The 18,146-nt window shown below is 39.9% G+C and overlaps 1 protein-coding gene across 1 annotated transcript in view; it reads left to right on the top strand.

The window, feature by feature from the left end:
• PCSK5 (proprotein convertase subtilisin/kexin type 5) overlaps window positions 1-18,146 on the top strand; it is a 254,875-nt gene that overhangs the window by 32,780 nt on the left and 203,949 nt on the right. The window contains exon 3 of the mRNA XM_035891730.1: window positions 17,253-17,366. Within this exon, the coding sequence (XP_035747623.1) occupies window positions 17,253-17,366 (114 nt within the window). The remainder of the gene's footprint in view (window positions 1-17,252; window positions 17,367-18,146) is intronic.

Genomic DNA, 18,146 nt, shown 5'->3' with positions numbered 1-18,146 from the left:
TGATGGTGCATCAGACTTATTTTCATTTGTGACCCAGTGCGGACTAGACTGCAGTTCACAATATACCTAGACCTAGAGGAAAACCACAGTGATAAACCCCAGTGAGTAGAACAATAATGGAGTGGAATTGCAGCCACATTTGGTAGCAAGTTTATCCCTTGTCTGCACCAACCCAATACCTGAAACACTTGAGAAGGTGGGGTGAAATGTCTAATCATTCTGAGGAATAGCAACCTAAAATTTGGTGTTCCTTTTCAGCACATGGAACAGGGTTTGGTCTGCGAATGATACAAAACCAGCTCAAAGCTGGTTTGGGTGACTGTAACCTAAAGATCAAAGGCTTAATCCAGAACATGATCAGACAGTATCATGTGAATATATGTGGCCTTCCCCTTGTACGGTACTGGCCAAATCCAGTGCTGCCGTTAACAGGAGGTAACGGTTCTTCAGTCAGCAAATTTTGTCATACAATGGTAATTTCTCTTCATTTATCTGTAATAGGTAGAAATATTTAAAGAAGTTAATTGTAACATTAACGGGACTGAGTTTTATTTGTGAAGAATAAAAGCTTTGTTATTGCCTAATTCTATTTCTGTAAACATGCGATAGCGGACCTTTCTATTAGTACTTAAGGAAATCCTTAATAAATAATCATTGAAGCTTACTAGTGATGTTTTCTACTAAAAGCCAGTAGGAATTCAGTGTAATATAATTTTAGAAAAGAAAAATATCCACTGTTGGGGAATATGGAAGTGTTTCTTGAAGTAAATTATTGTGTTTGATTACCTACATTTATATTTCCATTTCATCATGATTATCCCAGTTGTTAGGACCTGCCTCAAAGGGGTTTTGTCCCCTTGATATCGCTAATTGCATGTACATTAAAAAGAAATATTAGATTTCAGAACATTCCAATTTTCTGGTTGCCAAGTAATTTTACAGAACTCCTTGGCAATGACAATCTCACTGTTAACTTTTGGGCAAGAATTGGAGATTAGTTGAGAGGTTTTAGCTGACTCACTTGTTACTTAGTGTAGCAAATGGTCTGAGGAATGAAAAAGATACTATTCAGCAGCATTGCATTCCCTTGCTATTTTCATATCGTTATTTTCTTAAGCTGGTAATGAGATGGGCAGGCAAATTGAAAGGCCACAGGATGGCAAGGTGCTGGGTCAAGATTTTGACCAGTAGTATGCTGTGAAAAACTTCAGTGCCCCACCCTTTTTATCAAGTTATCGCAACATCACAGAAGCCCAGTGTCAGACCAGCTGCCAAATATCCCATTCCAGCACTCCGCAGTTTATAGGGATTGCAGTAGAGCTGCTATTATGGTCTCTGGAGTTCACGGTCAAGAAGAAAGAAGTTGGCTGACTAAAGAGGCAGGCAAGGACTCAGCCATCTTTCAGAGAAGTAGCTAAAATCTCCTGAGACAGGAATATTCAAAATGAGACAGATTGCTTCAGTCTCTTGAGCTTGATGTATTTGGAGTGTTCTGGTTTTGAGGAGGCAAAAGCAAAAGACCCTCCCTATATGAAATAGCCTGAGGCTTTGCAAGGGACTCGCTCTATCAAGAGGGGGGAAAAAAGAAGTAACCCATTCTGAATTTTGCAGAGCAACACCTGTCTTGAACGTAGTAAGTCTTAGAGATGTCAAAAAATTAGCTGGATTTTAGCTTAGAGCTGTTTAAAAACACATGGGATTTTTCTTTTGAGAAACAGTGTTCTTTGACTTCTCTGCACTTGGTGAATCTCAGGTTCATGCCAATGGGACTCCTTGGCTTTTGCGTCAGTGTGTGTTCTGCTGTTAAAATATGTTCTCTTTCCAGTAAACCTGTTGACCAGAGGTTAGGATCAGTGGCAATGTATGTAGTCTAGCTCTTGTTACAGAATTTGTTTAGGAACCTTCAAAAATACATAGAAATATTCTTTAGCAGTGATGAAGAGGAAAAATCCCTTCAGGGGACACTTTTGCTGTACAGGGAACAAGTATTTCTGAAAGTGAATGTTATACAGTGCTACATTCACAATTTAAGATTTAAGATTCAAAATGTAACATACCTTTTAAATTTCTTGAATGTGAGGACAAATTAGGGAAAAAAGTTTTGTATATGTTTTCCCTTCACTGTCACTAGTGGAAGCTCAACAAAAAAACTATATTTAGGTATTTTAGAGCCTAAATATAACCTGTTCACATGAGATAAGCGGTCACAATTTTCTTGTGCAGACAGATCTTTACTGGAGCTACAATGCTAATCCCTGCAATGGATAAATTCAGAAAAATGTCTTACTACACCTAACTGCAAATTTAACATTGGCTTTAGCATTTGTAACCTTACTTTAGAAAATAAAAGTACTTAGGATATAGATAATTAGTGGTGAATACTTGTTTTGGTTCCTACCTTATATAGTTTAGAAATTAGAACATTTCAGATTATCATAATTGCAAAGTTGACTGTATATTAATGAAGTAGCAAAGATAAGGAGGGAAAAACCTCTGTCCATCCATTGCTTCATCAGAGGACACTTCAGCATCACAACCATGGAGGTAAACACTGGAGAAATTATTTGGGCAGCATGCACTCCAGCATGCTATGGAAGTCTTCAACTGGCAATTGATTTGAGCAGGGACCAGTAGAGGCCCCAGCCACTTTTGCTGAGAGTGTAAAAGGTATATGAGGCATGCTGTGTAGCTAACTTAATTAGGCAACATTAGGTTAATCTTGTGTACCGTCAGTTATATAAATGCTTTCTAAAATCTCTCCACTCTGGGATAAGGTTTTCTCAGCACCTCTCTGTGAGAATTTCTAAACATGTGGCTGTTGCTTTCTTACTTAACAGCACATCTGCCTGGTTGGCTTTCCCCATGCAAGCTGGGAGTGCTCATCCTCATTCCAAGTGAGACCGTTAACAAGGGACATACAATGCATAGGCAGCCAGATCACACAGGCTTGTGCAGCTTTATTTTGCAAGTGCAAATGCTAAATTTAAAAAAAAAAGGAAAATCCATTTGCAGCCTAAAAAGGGAAAGGGTGTTAACATTCCTTTCACAATTTAGAAACTGCTAAAGGATTTTGCTCAGCCTTAATGATGACAAAAGCACTTCAGGTAAATCTGGGGGGGGGGGAGGGAATTTAAACCTGTAAGATGACTATTTCATCATAGCAGTTGTAGAATAGAATCCTAGAATCATAGAATGTTTGGGGTTGGAAGGGACCCCTAGAGGTCATCTAGTCCAACCCCCCTGCAGTGAGCAGAGACACCGCTAACTACATCAGGTTTCTCAGAGCCCCGTCCAACCTGGTCTTGAATGTTTCCAGGGATGGGGCCTCCACCACCTCTCTGAGCAACCCATTCCAGTGCTTCACCACCCTCATTGTAAAGAATTTCTTCCTTATATCCAGTCTAAACCTACCTACTGTTATAAACATGTAAAAGCAGAGGTTTATAAAGTAAATTACATGTTGATCCTTAGTCCAGGGATGCCAGTAGGTGTTAATAACATTTGAGTTTCTTTACAGGTCCAGCAAAGCAGTACATCCTCCTGTGTTTTTTAGCAGCAAAGTGGGTTTATAGGTGAAAAATGATAGGGTGACTAAATGTTTGAAAAAAGATAAGGAGAACTAGTCCTTCCATTGCTAATCTGTGTTCGAAGAGCTTGCCAGGGAGACAGGAGGCTCTGACAGCTGCAATGGTCTCGTGTTATACTAAGTGTGCTTTTGCTGTCATTAGAGTCAGTTTCCATTGCTAGTGGCAGAGAGATAGCAAATTGCTGTTTTGGCTACTGGGCTATAAAATTACTGGATATCAGGAGTCAGAAGAGGAGGAAGTGGAGAGACAGTAGTTTTGAACCAGGAAAAGATACACCATTCTGGAAGAAGCTGACCCTGCGGGGCCAAATGCCAGAATATTAGGGGAGAGAGAGAGAGATTGAAAGAAACACGTTTTGGAAAGGAGCATCTCAGAGCAGACTGTCTAGGAATGTGACAGAACAGCTTCTACACACCATTTCTTGAGGGGATCCAGCTTCATCTGATAGTGATGATACTGGTTATAAGGCAGGATATTCATTAATGTATGTTCCTGATGTAATGCATCAACATTTTTATGCATCTGTCTGCCTGCTTCTGACAGGCAAGACAATCATGTTTAATTCTAGTCGTTGTTATCTCAGCCAGCTATTTTAAATTATGAACAGCAAGAAATCATGGTACACATAGATAATTTGTCATATCTAGCATTATTAACAGGTAACTAAAGGCAGGGACAGGGAGCTGGAAAGATACGTCTCCCCAAAACAACCCCCCCGCCCAGCATTTTCTGTTTAACAACCTCCTTTCTTTTAGGATCATTTTAAAAACTGAGTGTCATTGGAAAGGCCCTCATTTTCCTTGGCTGATCTGTTTCACTCGAGCAGATCCTCACCGTCCTGCAAGTTTTAACAGCTGAGAGGACGTGCCAGGCATCTATGCCCTGTTCACAGCTGCGCTGCTTGAACGTGTGCGGCCATCATCGTATGACTTCGCTCCCTCACGCTTCTGCCTCCCTATCTCTGAAATGGGGACAATGCTGACAGCTGAATAAAAACTTCTGCAAATGGCAAATACACAGCAAGTACTATGTATTTTTTTCTATGGAAGTGTATTTCTCTTGATGTCACGCAGAGTATTTTATGAACACAACATTTTAGTAAAATAAAACTCTCATTCTAAATCCTTTCTGTATAATCCACTTAAAGCAGTCATATCCATTGGTGTGTTGACTGTTGCTTTCATAAGCTGTGTTTAACCTAGATTATTGTTTTACATTATTTTTTCCCCTTTCTGAGGGGGAGGAAATGCTGTCGCTCCCATTGACACTGAAGTTCTAAATAAAGGCCAGAATATCAGTTTATCTTTGCTTTTGTAAAGGATCCAAATTAAAAAATTCTTTTAAAGTATGTTTACCAAACTCAGAGTCAATCCACTGTTTCACCAGTAACTGTTACAACAACTTTCTGTGATCATGTAATAAAACTAGAATTTCTGAATTGTGAACAGTTTTCTGTTCTCCAGGGTGTTCCTGAGAAACTATTTCTCCAAAATACAGTTGCCAATAGACTCATAGTCTGTAAGACCAAAAGGAAACATTGTGGTCATCCAGTCAAACCATGTTTGACCAGATGTCATATGGCTCACCAGAATTAATTTCTATTTGAAGTGTAGTTTTTAGAAGTCCTCCAATTTTAATTAAAACACTGCCAGCAATGGAGATTTTCCAGAAGTTTTTAAGATGCTCTGTTTTTGCTTTATCTGAGGTTATCTAGCTTCAACTTCTAGCCATTTCATGTTTTTACAACTGTCTGTGAGTCTGAAGAATACCCTCTAGCAGTTTGATGACCCGCGTATGTGTTAGGACACTGTGACCTAAGTGGCAGTAAACTTCCCTTTCCTCAGCTGGGAACACCTCCTAGAACCACTTCCTTGTGGATCTGTTTTTCTCTTCTTTTCATCATTTTTGGGCTTCTTTCCTGAGTCCTTGCTGTGTCAACATGCTTCCCTTAATTTGGATGCAGGAAGCTAGCAGTGAGATCTGCAACCCTGCTCAGTGCAGATGTATGGTAAACTTGCTTGTCATTTTACGAGCCCAAATACACTTTGATGAGGTAATCTGAAGAAGGCAGTTAGGTTATTTAACTACTGTTGCCTTGGAGAGAGACTGAGATTTCTTACCATCTCTTTCGACTTTTACACTGTCCTGGCACATAGTGGAAATGCAGTGAGGTGGTTTTAAGCTGTTGTCTGATGATAATACATGTGGTGTTAATCCACCAGATTCCAGTTTTGTCTTTCAGTCCCTCCTATCAGCAGGTAAAGGAACTGGACAGATGATTAGAGGTACAATAGTAGTACTAACAGGAAAGTTTATGAAAGCCATTACAGTTTTTGAAGCTCCTGAAATGTCTTCCCTGGCAAGAGCAGACATCTTCTGTAGCACATCCCAGATTGTATCAAACAAAGCTTGTGTTTGTATACTCCAGAACGTGTGTTTGCACATTTGAAGATTGTCTTGGTCAGAAGAAAAAAGGTTTTATTGGTACGGAGAATATTCGTAGCCTGTAATCATGTAAAGAATCACATTTATATTAGGCCATTTTAAAGTCCTTTTATCCCAACAGAAGACAAAGTAGAAATACCTCATAAAGATTGCTATCGAATGACATAAACACAGATAACAGAAATTTTGGCAAGACTGTAGAGACCACACTGCAACCTCATATAAGTGGTCTGATTGGAGAACGAAAAGCTTTAGTATATGCAATTGAAAAGTCTATCCCATAAATGATAGCCATGGAAATAATGCTCTTTATTTTCTTTTTCTCAATTTATAATATGGCAAGTGTTGTGAATTATGAGCACAGAGAAATGAATTCATAACTAAGTGACTGTTCTTGGCACGTTTCTAATGTTAGAATGTGCACAGGGACCATTCGGGAGTTGCAAAGCTGAGATGTTGCCCTTGTTTCAGCCAGGGCTTTAAAATAAATAAAAGCAGTAGCAGTAACCAACAGGTTCATTAATCAAGCATCACTCCAGCTTTTATGTGGTCTGACATGCAGAAATTGAGAGATTCCGCCTCGCTGGAAGCACTGTCAGCAATTTGTGAGGTGTGGGAATAGTGCTTCAGTTGAAAAAACATTTGCTTTTCTTCAGCCTACTGAATGTAGGAAAAGAAACTTAAGTCCCTTTTCATTTGCCTGGGGTGGGTTGGACTGCTATGTTTCCTCAGGCTGGTTGTATGTGTCTTTCACAGGTAGCTCTTTGCAGATTATTTCAGATGATGATGATGATGTTTAATAGCTGCAGCAATCAATACTTTAATAGCAGCAAACTTCACTGGCTGCAAGACTGGAGTTCAGGACAGAAAGAGGTATGCTGGAGTTTAGGTCACCGGCTGAGGAAAAGGGAGATTAAGCCAGCAATGACTTAAAAGCACACAGGATGTTTCCCTTTTCTGTTTTTGTTTGAGGTTTGGTTTTTTTTTGGGTGTTTTTTTTTTTTTTTTTTTTTTCCAGAACAGCTTGTGCCAGAGGAGACTCTGCTAACAATTCCCCTCTCTTGATTTGAAGTGATAGATCAGAGACAAACATGCTGGCTGTGAAAGAAATAGGAGTATTTATCAAGTTGTGCTACAAAGGCATCCAAAATGCCAAAAAACTAGTGAAATGGGGTGGTGTAAAATATGCCACTGTTACTTCCATAAGGAGCAAACACCAATTATTTTTCATATTTCAAAACTCTAAAACTGAAGCTTGATATAAGCCGTTTTGGCTCAATACTGAATTCTAAATATCTGCTTCTAAGTTTATGGTATAAACAGGGTAGGTTTGGAAAAAAATAATTGATCCTTTTCTTATGATTAGGGATACACTAAACAGTAGCGATACAGACACAGTCAAAACACACCAAACAAGATCAACTTTTCCTGTGGTTTAAAGTACTCTGATCAGAAAAATGCTTGATTTGATATTTAGTATATGTGTTGTGACTGAATTTTTCCATGGCAGATTTATGATTTCCTTGTTGGTAAAGCATCATTAAGTAAAAGTGCTGGAAATACACTGAGTAGTAGGTGATAGTTTCTTCCTTTGTAGAGAGTAACAATACCATACGAGGACAATTTCAAGGGGGTTTTGGTTGGTGAAGACTACCCAGGAGAAGTATTTGCTTTGGCAAGACCAGTATGCCACTGTTGGATATTATATATCACTTAATTATGGAATACTTTTACTGTTTCACTAATTCTCAGTGGATTTGCTGAACTGCTGTAGATATCTGTAGCAATAGAAGCCATGGCAAGCCGTTGTCTGAATCAACACCTTTGGAATTACACTGGCATTTTTGACATTTGAATTTGGCCCTGTGGGAGAGATTTGTCTTCCTAAGAAGTCATTTAGTAAATGATTTAAGGCCATCTTAAATTAGCACGTGCAGATGTCTGAAGGACTTAAATGATATTTCTACAGGTTTTTTTAACAGATATCATAATTGCTGCAATAATATAAACATACAACCCAAGGTATTTCAACTGCCAGATGTTACACTCCAAAGCTAATTAAGTTTAGAGAGCTTAAAGTTTTATCCCCTGGTGGATACTGGATTTAGCATCAGCCTTTCAGTTTATTAAGAAGATGCAGTTTTAAGCCGAAGTTAGATGGAGTTATGGTATATCAGTTTGTGTTTGGAGTGATATTAATACTAATCCTCATGGTGTGTTGAAATTCTAAACAATTACATTGTCCTGAGACTAGATATACTAATGTTGTATGTAATGGTGTAAGTAGAGCTTTTGGTACTGTACCAAGCAGACCTATCAGTTAGAGGGCTCTTTTTGAATCATGTTGCCTTGTAGCTCTTGAGTTGTTATGAGGTGAGTCGTATGACCTGTGGCTATAAATGATAAATTGCCTTGTATAAACATAAGAGTTGCTTTTAAGCTGGTACAGCAAAGACTTTTTTCTCGCTTTTCCAAGGCTGAGTTATTTTAGAAACTGAACCAGAGCATCTGAGCTGGTTAGGGTACTTCAGATCTGAGGAAGGGAAAAATGCCCAACTGCTTGAGACGCGCTTTGCCTACGACAGCTGGGGCTGGTGCTGCTGGAAGCCACCAGGCAGGAGCCCAGGCTCCCTGGAACTTGTTCTCAGCTCTGCCACAAAGCTGTTGTGCGATTTTCATCCTGTAATTTTGAACTGCTCTGTGGTCTGATGTGGTACAGCACACAAGAGGGGAGGGTGGGCAGAGGCTGTGGCCATGTTCACTCAGCAGTTGCTACAGTCGCACCTATGAATAGAAAACCTTCAGAGACTTCCCCAAGGAGAGAAAATGTGGGTCTTTTTGCCTTTCATTGTTCCCTGCTTTTCCAGTGGGACATGAGTCCTGGCCAAGAGCAGACACGCTAAACTTCTCCAGAATTTCGCTGTGATGCTTGTCCTACCGAGCAGCTCTGTCTGCTAGTAAACTGCGTCGGGGCAGAGAGACTGTGCCTCTCCACCGCTAGCCAGGCTGTGCCCTTTGCTCTTCCCAACTTACTCCTCTGCAGTCCTGCTCCTAAAGCAGGAAGAAGGCAACACACAGTTGTAGGCTGATGTGTATTGATACTTGTGAAGAGCTGTGACCGCTGGAGGTAAGAAGGGTGCAGAGGAAAGGCGAAGGGTGTTTCAGAGATGTTAAAATGCACAGCTGTGGATCATTGGACCTCATGGATGTGGAAGTATGGCTGTAGTGCTACAATGGATTACTCATGTAGCAAAGTGGAAGTCACTTAATTCATATCAGGACTGACTGGCTGGCTTTTCTGTGGCTATGAGGTGGAATAATGTGCATTGTATCTCGACTTTGTTCCACAGGTGAGACTGCGGTAGTTTGCCATGCTGTTGTGCAAGATGTGTTTCTTTGGGCTTGAGTGGTAATTTCAAGTATTCTCTGCTGCCTTCTTTCCGCCTCTGCTTTTCTTTTCTCTCTCCAGCCTGTCCTAACATCTGTTTCTTTTTTTATCTTGCTTTTTCAGAATGTGTAGTGTAATTATGACAACTGCTTTGATTGTGAATTGTCATTGACCCTTGCTGAAGAAGCACTTTGTCAATCAGCAAGAATGCATCACTTAGCACTGCTGGATTCATTGACTTTTTACCCAACTTTAGACCCCTACAGTTTGTGAAATGATATCTGCAATAATTTTCCATGCTCTTGACCTATGTCAACAGCTACTTTACCCAGCTGTCTTCATCTGTTTTTATGGTGCAAACTGGCTGCTGCGAGTCAGAGAATACCAATAGGTTAGGAAAATAACCTGGTGTTTAATTATAATTTAAAAAAACCACAAAATACTTCTTCATTTGAATAGTCCAACTTTTGGGGGTCTCACTTTTGTGACCCTGCACATGGACAACAGGAGGTGTGCCAACAGTCTTAGTCACCCCTCCTGCATTCCTGAGTAATGGCTTGGCTCCCAGTTGTTCAGTAACCAAGATATGGCCCTTGGATATTGGTATATCCTCCTATGCATTTTAATCCTAAATGTATTGACTCTTTGTTTTCATTACAATGTAAAATGCAAAAAGAGAGTGTTGTCAAATGTTATGCTTAAGTAGAGCGTGTGTCACAGGACATTTCATGATGGGACAACTAAGGTACATACTGTTTTGTTAGAACCATAGAATCATAGAATGGTTTGGGTTGGAAGGGACCTTAAAGACCATCTAGTTCCAAACCCCCTGCCAGGGGCAGATATACCTTCCACTAGATCAGGTTGCTCTAAGCCTCATCCAGTCTGGCCTTGAACACTTCCAGGGCATCCACAGCTTCTCTGGGTAACCTGTTCCAGTACCTCACCACCCTTACAGTAAAGAATTTCTTCCTAATATCTAATCTGAATCTACCCTCATTCAGTTTAAAACTGTTAGCCCCCATCCTATCACTGCACTCCCTGATAAAAGAGTCCCTCCCCATCTTTCCTGTAGGTCCCCTTTAAGTACCGGAAGGCTGCTGTAAAGTTTCCCAGGAGCATTCTCTTTTCTAGGCTAAACAACCCCAACTCTCTTAGCCTGTCCTAATATGAGAGATGCTCCGGCACCCTGACCATCTTCATGGCCTTTGTCTGGACCTTCTCAAGCAGGTTCTTATGCTGAGGACCCCAGAGTTGAACACAGTACTCCAGGTGGGGTCTCACAAGAGCAGAGCAGAGAGCAAGAATCACCTCCTTTGACCTGCTAACTACACTTCTTTTGATGCAGCCCAGGATACAGTTGGCTTTCTAGGTGTGAGCGCACATTACCAGCTCATATTCAGTTTTGCATCCACAAATACCCCAAGTCCTTCTCTGCAGCGCTGCCCTCAATCCCCTCATCACCCAGCCTGTATCCCTGTTTGGAATTGCCCTGACCCATGTGCAGGACCTTACACTTGGCCTTGTTGATATTCATGCAGTTAACATAGGTCCGCCTCTCTAGCCTGTCAAGGTCCCTCTGGATGGCATCCCTTCCCTCTACAGTACAAACTGTAAGAACAGTTTTTCTTCTGTGGCCTATTTCTGGGCCAAGGACGCTGTCATGTTTTGTCTCTGAGAGTGCCAGCCTCACTTCTCTCCTTTTCCAGCCAGGTCTATCAGAACTTGTGCATGTGAGCGTTGAGGGTCTTGAGGCTAGTGAAGGATAACGTATGCCAGGTGCAGTGTGAGACTTTCCCAAAAGGAAGGGACGAAGCTCACGCAGAGCAATTCCTCTGTAGACAAACTCCAACTAAAGATGCTGCAACACTGTCCAGTGCCAGCTTGCCACATGATGAGTGTTGCTCTTTTTGCTCCTCTGTCCTGGCTCCATGCAGATTCACCGCTTGCTTGGCAATATTTTTCAATGTCTCTCTCTCTTTTTCTCTTTAATCTATAGTGTTCCTGTGGCACCTGCTTTCTTGTTATCTGAGCAGGAACTTAGAATTTCTTCTTACAGGTGTAGGACAGATTGAAGTGAGTGATGGCAGTACAAGGGATAAAGCCACAATTACATTAGGGAGTGGCACCTTCAGCAACTCTACATCACAGAGTGAAGACCCACACCTTCATGTTTAATTCTGCAACATAAAAATCATAGATTCTGGAATGAAACGTGTACTACTTCAGAGTTAGGGTGGCTTTTTCCCCACACATGCTTTCCTCAAAATGGAAATGATTACACATTCAGCTTGTCTGTAACTTCTGCTTTATAGTAATGGCATTTTCACATACTGGACTTGACACATTTTCAATCACTTTGAAAATATTTATTCAAGCAGACCCTCTCATGATATATTTGAAAAAGTACTCTTTCACAAGAGTGTCTAGTATTGGTATGTTAAAAAGGACACTGCTTTAATAAATCGGTGGATTATTTTTTTAAGCATGTTCATTTTTTTTTCCTTTTTTCAAACTTTTTTTTTTCCCAGTTTTTACACTGGAGGAGGTCTTACTGCAGCATACTTACATGGGGCTCCTTTCCCAAGAATTCTATTAAATCAATGAGAGTGAAAATGGTAGAAGGTAGTTTTGTTTCACACAGAGATAACATTTCATTAAAATTTTTAGTACTTAGAATAAAAGAGTGGTATGCTTGAATTAGCTCAGAGCAGCTTTTATGCCATAGCACTGTTCCATCCAAGTCTGTGAAGAAGAGCTGCATCGTGCACAGGACAACCCTGTGAGTGCTGAAGTAAGGAGACTGGAAATGATGATTTTTTTTAAATAGCTTGGTCTCCAATCTGGCTTGGCTTTGATTTCTAGACATTCAGGAAATGGAACTTTCAAAGCTGAAGTCGATGGGAAAATGTGCACTGTTCCCCCTCAGTAAGTGTGACTTTATGGAAATGTTAAAATGCACCTCATTGTTTGCATAGAGTCTCCTTTTGGTAAGAAACAGGAATCTGTATAATCAATTACTCCAGAGATTTTCCTTCAAGGCCTTTGGGTTAGGAAGTGTGGACGCTTTTTAAAAGAAAATATTTTTATACAAATGAGCTCTTTTCATACAGAATCAAACAAATCCGAAATATACCAGGCATTTGACAGTGACACGTGGATGAATGCCCATAAAATACTCAAAGGAAATATATGTCAGAATACTAAAATAACTGCTCAGTCTTGACCTTGCATTCATTAATATAAACCAGTGATTGTACAATTTAACTTAAACCGAGAACTACTGGCAAGTTTTTCTGTTCACTTATTAGAGAAGAAACCCAAACTGTATGGTTCAGTGGAGTAAGCTATTCTATTTATATAGCAATGGTATTTTCTGTAAACTAACTTTTATGCGGTGACTTCTCAGATGAGAAAATTGTCTTCCTGTGATGTTTTTAATTATATTCTAGATCGCTGTATCAGTACATCCTCAAAATAAAAACAATTAGTAAGCAGACAAGGTGTTTACTAAAAATCTTCCAGACGAGGCTATAATCAGGACCACGATCAGGCATGTTGTTACATTTTAGGTTACTGTGTCTAGCATCCTGTACCATCTCCCTCATAGCAGTGCACAGTCACTGACTGGGAATGGTCATTTTGACTTCCCCCTTTCACTGATGTGGATATCTGTAGTGCTTAGAGTCCTGTTTTACACCAGGTTTGTCTAGCTTGGAGAAGAGGAGGCTGAGGGGTCTCCTCATTGCTCTCCACAGCTTCCTGTGGAGGAGAGAAGAGGGAGGTGCTGAGCTCTTCTCCCTGGGATCCAGTGATAGGACACATGGGAGTGGTTCAAAGCTGCACCAGAGGAGGTTTAGGACTGGACATGAGGAAGCATTTCTTTACTTAAAGGGTGGTCAAACACTGGAACCTGTTCCTTCCCGGAGAGGCAGTCAATGCCCTGTGGCTGTCGGTGTTCAAGAGGCATTTGGGCAATACCCTTAATAACATGTTTTAACTTTTGGTGAGCCCTGGAGTGTTCAGGCAGTTGGAATAGATGATTGTTGCAAGTCCCTTGCAACTGAAATAGTCCATTCTATTCTATTCTATGCTATACTATGCTATTCCATCTTTAGAGAGCTACGTGCACTATCTTCCCATATGCATGCTCAGGCAAGCATGCCATTTACCCTGCTCTGTATATGTATGAAATCAAATGGCTATTTTACTTACAGTAATTTTATGCATACATAAAGTTGTCATTAGGTCTTATGGGAAGACAAGAAGTTTCTTTTTCTGGCTTTGGGTCTGATCATGGAAACTGCACAGCCCTTCTGCAAAATTACTCTTTCATATGTTTTCCTTAACTTTGCTAGGAGTTGAGGAAATGGGAATTATGGACAACATCCAGCATGTAACAGGGGCAGGCCCTGCAACAGATACATAATCTGAAGTACAGTCACTTACTTTTTTTGTTAAAAGGCAGTAGACAAGATACAGAAAAAAATTTATCCATACCTCACTAAAATCTAACCACGTGCTATACTACAGGCTTACAAATTAACTCAGTTGATACAAGCTCTTGTACAAATGTATGCATGTACATTTATACCCACATGTATACAAAATTCTTTATGTGTTAAATTATTGTTCAAATAAACTGAAACTTTTGTTCCAGTGAGACAGTGTTTATGATTGCTTGGACTGAAGAACTGTCTGATAAATGTTCTCGATAATGTTGTCTGGAATAAAGGAAACAGAAAATAAATCAGTTGGGTGGGGTTTTGAGGCATCAGTGTATGCATGTATCAGTCTCCACAAGTACTATGCTGCCTTTATGTTTCAGTCTTTGTAATGGTCAGCAGGTATTTTCAGCTGAATAGGCAGTAAATAAATGGGGACAACATATTTGCACAGTGAATAGTAAAGAGTTTTGCAATTTGTCTTGTCAGGAAAGCCTCTTTCATTTATCCGTATAGAAATGGCATTGCGTTGTTGAGGTTCTTCTTAAACTTGTGTGTTGCGGGGGCTCCCTGAATATTTTACACTCCTCTGGCCCCATTTATAAAATAAAGGTGTTTTTCAAAAATTCCTCATAGTTCCTAATGGTAGTTCTTATAGGAACCTTGATGCACTGGAGTCCCTAATGCCAAATTAGATGCCCTGGGATTTACAGCTCCTCTAGGCAATATTAGTGTTGGTGACTACCTTCTTCCATTAATGTTTATGCATCTAAATCAGAGTAGCAGTGGCAGAAAGTTTAATCCTCTTCTGCTGAGTCTATCATTGTTTTTTCTTTGTGGATACTTTGACGACACTATCAGATCCTCAGATTGCGTTGGTGGTAGGCATTTTTAACTCCTCCGTGAAGACTCAAGATGCAACTGAGTTTTCGTAATGAGTTTACCATGCATGGCATAGAATGATAGAATCATTTGGTTGGAAAAGACCTTTAAGGTCATTGCATGGTGGCTCTGTGTGCTCTTGGCCTGTGCAGTGTTGAAATTTGTCGACTTAAACAACTTCCTTGACATGGTAGCATGCTCATGTGATTAATTCCTGCAGCTAAGAATAAGTGAAGATGACAGTAAATACTCTTGCAGCAAAGAAGCCTGAGACCCCTCACTCAGCTGAAATTGTTTCTAGCACTGAGACCCAAATCTCATAATACAGCTTGGAAGGTAGATCTGTATAAACCCTGAAAACCATGGTTGCTTATTCAGACCTGTTGAAGCTTTGTTGTTACTGATTGCTAAATAATAATAACAGTTGGCTTCAGATATATTGGGAAGTCTGGGCTAACTAGAAGGAAAGAAATATTGAAGAAAAACAAGCTAATGTTGTGAGGGTCTGAAAAAGAAAGCATATATAGCAGCAGGTGACAGGGAAGTAGGGTTCATTGTAAGTCGGTTATAAATCAGCCTTTTTCGTGGAGGTGAGATGTAGTTGAGAGGGTTGTCGATCCCAGTTCAAAGCAGCTGTAACGCTTAGTGCTTACCAAAGCCTTTTGGCTCTCCCTCCCTTGGCCTTTGCCCAGATACTTTCTGTGCATCTCACAGGCCTCCAGACTTTGTTACATCAAATGGTGCCTAAGACGGATTAGCTCCTGCTCCTCGCTCTGGATCGAGTAAGATCTGAAGGGGGCAGTCAGCTCTCAGCTTCTTGAGAGGGCATCCTCCAAGATGGATTTCAGCCTGAGCTGAAAGAGGGGCACAGTAACCAGGAGAGAAAGGCACACTATCCAGTTTCTCAGTTCTCTTAGAAGTGGAAAGGGATCTATGATTCTTGCCAGAAGATTTAACAGAGAAATGGATTTCAGTGTGAACTCCACCTGATAGTATTCATAAACTGCATAATTTCTCCTCTAAAAGAATACTCTTGACCCTAAAGTTAATTCTCGGGAAGGGGAAAAATTAGTTTCTTCTTTACAAAGAAAGTCATGAAACCTCACCAACCTCTATGAGGAATGTCCTAGGAATCCTCTCATGCCGTATGCAGGGATGTCTTCCTGTACTTTCATGTGGCCAAGAAGTAGAGGCCAGAGTGGTATGGTAGAGGTGGCAAAGGTAGGCGTGGTATGGATTTCAAGCAAAATTTTTGTTAATGTCAATGAACCTATGTCTGTCTAAGGATTTGAAGCTGACTTGTGGATGTACAGTAGAGAAATTAGCCTGCTAAGGGGAAGCATTAATACCATCTCTGACAAGTGGCAAAGAAATACGTGAGCTGGAAGTGAACTTCTTTGGTGTATTTGTATGTTTGTGTGCATACACAGCTATTCATAAACAGCACAAATAAAAGGTGCAGAGTTGACTACTAGTAGGAAATGGCTGTCTTGCTTGGGGAGAGGTGAATTGAATTTTTATAGTTATATCCCATGAAACAATTCAGCAGAAATATGAGCTGTCAGAAAGCTAGATGTGTGTAAATATAACTTGTGTTTCTCTGTGGGTAATTTATATTATTTACATTTATAGAAACTAGCTCCCATTTAGAATAGCTAATGCAGAATGACTGCAGAGTCCTGTCTTCTCTAAGGTTGATATCACTTTTGGTGTCGCACTTTCTGGATGTGTCATGAATCTTTGAAGAGGTGTCAGACAGACAAGAATATAACTTTCAGAATCAGATTTTTAACCCTTACATTTATTTTCCTGTTTCAAACTCTTTTTTGTTGTTGTTGTTGTAATTTGACTTGTTGCTCAGTACCCAGCTGTTTCTCCCTGGGGAGAACTTATGATAAGATAAAGTCCCAGGATGCCTAGCTGAGAGAATCTTGAAAAAGAGTCACTTTGCTAAAAATACAGTTTAATTTTGTTTTTTCACTCTAAGTGGTGAAGGTGATTTAGATATTGGTTAACCAAAAGGTTTGAATATTTTTCTGAATGTTATTAAATTAAATTAAAAAAAGAAAGCAAAACAAAAACCAAATAAAAATTTAAAAAAAAAAGAAAAAGAAAAAAACCCCACCCTGTCAGAAAATGAATGAATTTGTCATTGTAATAGACTGTTATGTTTTATAAAAGTAACTGAGTTTATAAATTTGAAAAAAGCACTAGTCTTAATAGTGAAAAATAATGAAATAATGGCATTCAAAAGATAATAACCAATGAGGTTCTTCTAGCAGGGTATATAAGTAGTTCAGGGAGATTTGTAGCACTAACTAAATTGGACGTATTCCTTAGTGAACAGTATGCCAAGGTGAGCTGTGCGTTCCCACTGCCAAAATGAACTCTCTAACATGAAATATGTCTTGGACTATGGTAATGGGAAACTTCCCAAGATTTCACACATTTCTTGATAATCTCCATGGAACCCTAACATTTACCATATGTTTTCCTGGTTGGCAGGTGGAGTGGATACAACAGCAGGTGGTTAAAAGAAGGATAAAGAGGGATTATAAACCTGGTGGTACCCAATCCACTTATTTCAATGATCCCAAGTGGCCAAGCATGTGGTACATGGTGAGTACATACAGGGTCATTGGCTCTGTTTTGTGCTAGCGTTTAGTTGTCTGCTGTGATATTTTGAAAAGAGGCAGAGTAGTATGTTCAGAAAAAGCAAATTTTGGGGTTTTTTATGTAACTAATGAATGTCTGTAAACTCCTTACAAGTATTATAAAGAATTCCCTATGGGCCCTGCAATGGGAAACATTTATTAATGCATTCATTCATGAATGCTTCCTATTGCAAGATGTCTTGGGAATTACTTATTAGAGGATAAACTTTCAGCAATAAGAAGGGAAGGAACTTAGCTACAATCTGTAAGAGCAGCGAAACCGCTTGTTTTCAATGTGCCTAATTCACTTTCTCCAACATCAATGTGATGTAACTGTCTTGTGTCCCGAAACAGGAGGACAGAGCCGTGAACACTGACTGTTCAGTGTTATAATTACACTCTTTTTAGAAATGAACAACTGCATTATTGAAATAAACGATTGTTTGTGCTGTTTACTGCCTGACATGAATTGTGTGTTTTCTGAGCAAAACCTTTTGTTAAAACCTGGAGTGAAAATTTTGTATTCATGGTGTTTTTAAAAGTATCCTCATTTTGCCTAAGAAGGTGCAAATGAAAAGTTGTATTTAGTAGGCAGTTGACTCCAGCTGACACTTCTCCATTTTGGCTGATGAAAGACTTGCTCCCTTTCTCTACTGCCCTGTTGACGCAGCTCTAAATCCCTATGTGTCGTTTTCCCCCTACATCGCCTGCGTTGCCGACACTAAGTCACTCAGGTGGTTTTATA

This window comes from Egretta garzetta, unplaced genomic scaffold, assembly GCF_000687185.1.
Source record: "Egretta garzetta isolate BGI_Z169 unplaced genomic scaffold, ASM68718v1 scaffold353, whole genome shotgun sequence".
Taxonomy (NCBI): domain Eukaryota; kingdom Metazoa; phylum Chordata; class Aves; order Pelecaniformes; family Ardeidae; genus Egretta; species Egretta garzetta.
This window is presented reverse-complemented; position numbering and strand designations above follow the sequence as displayed.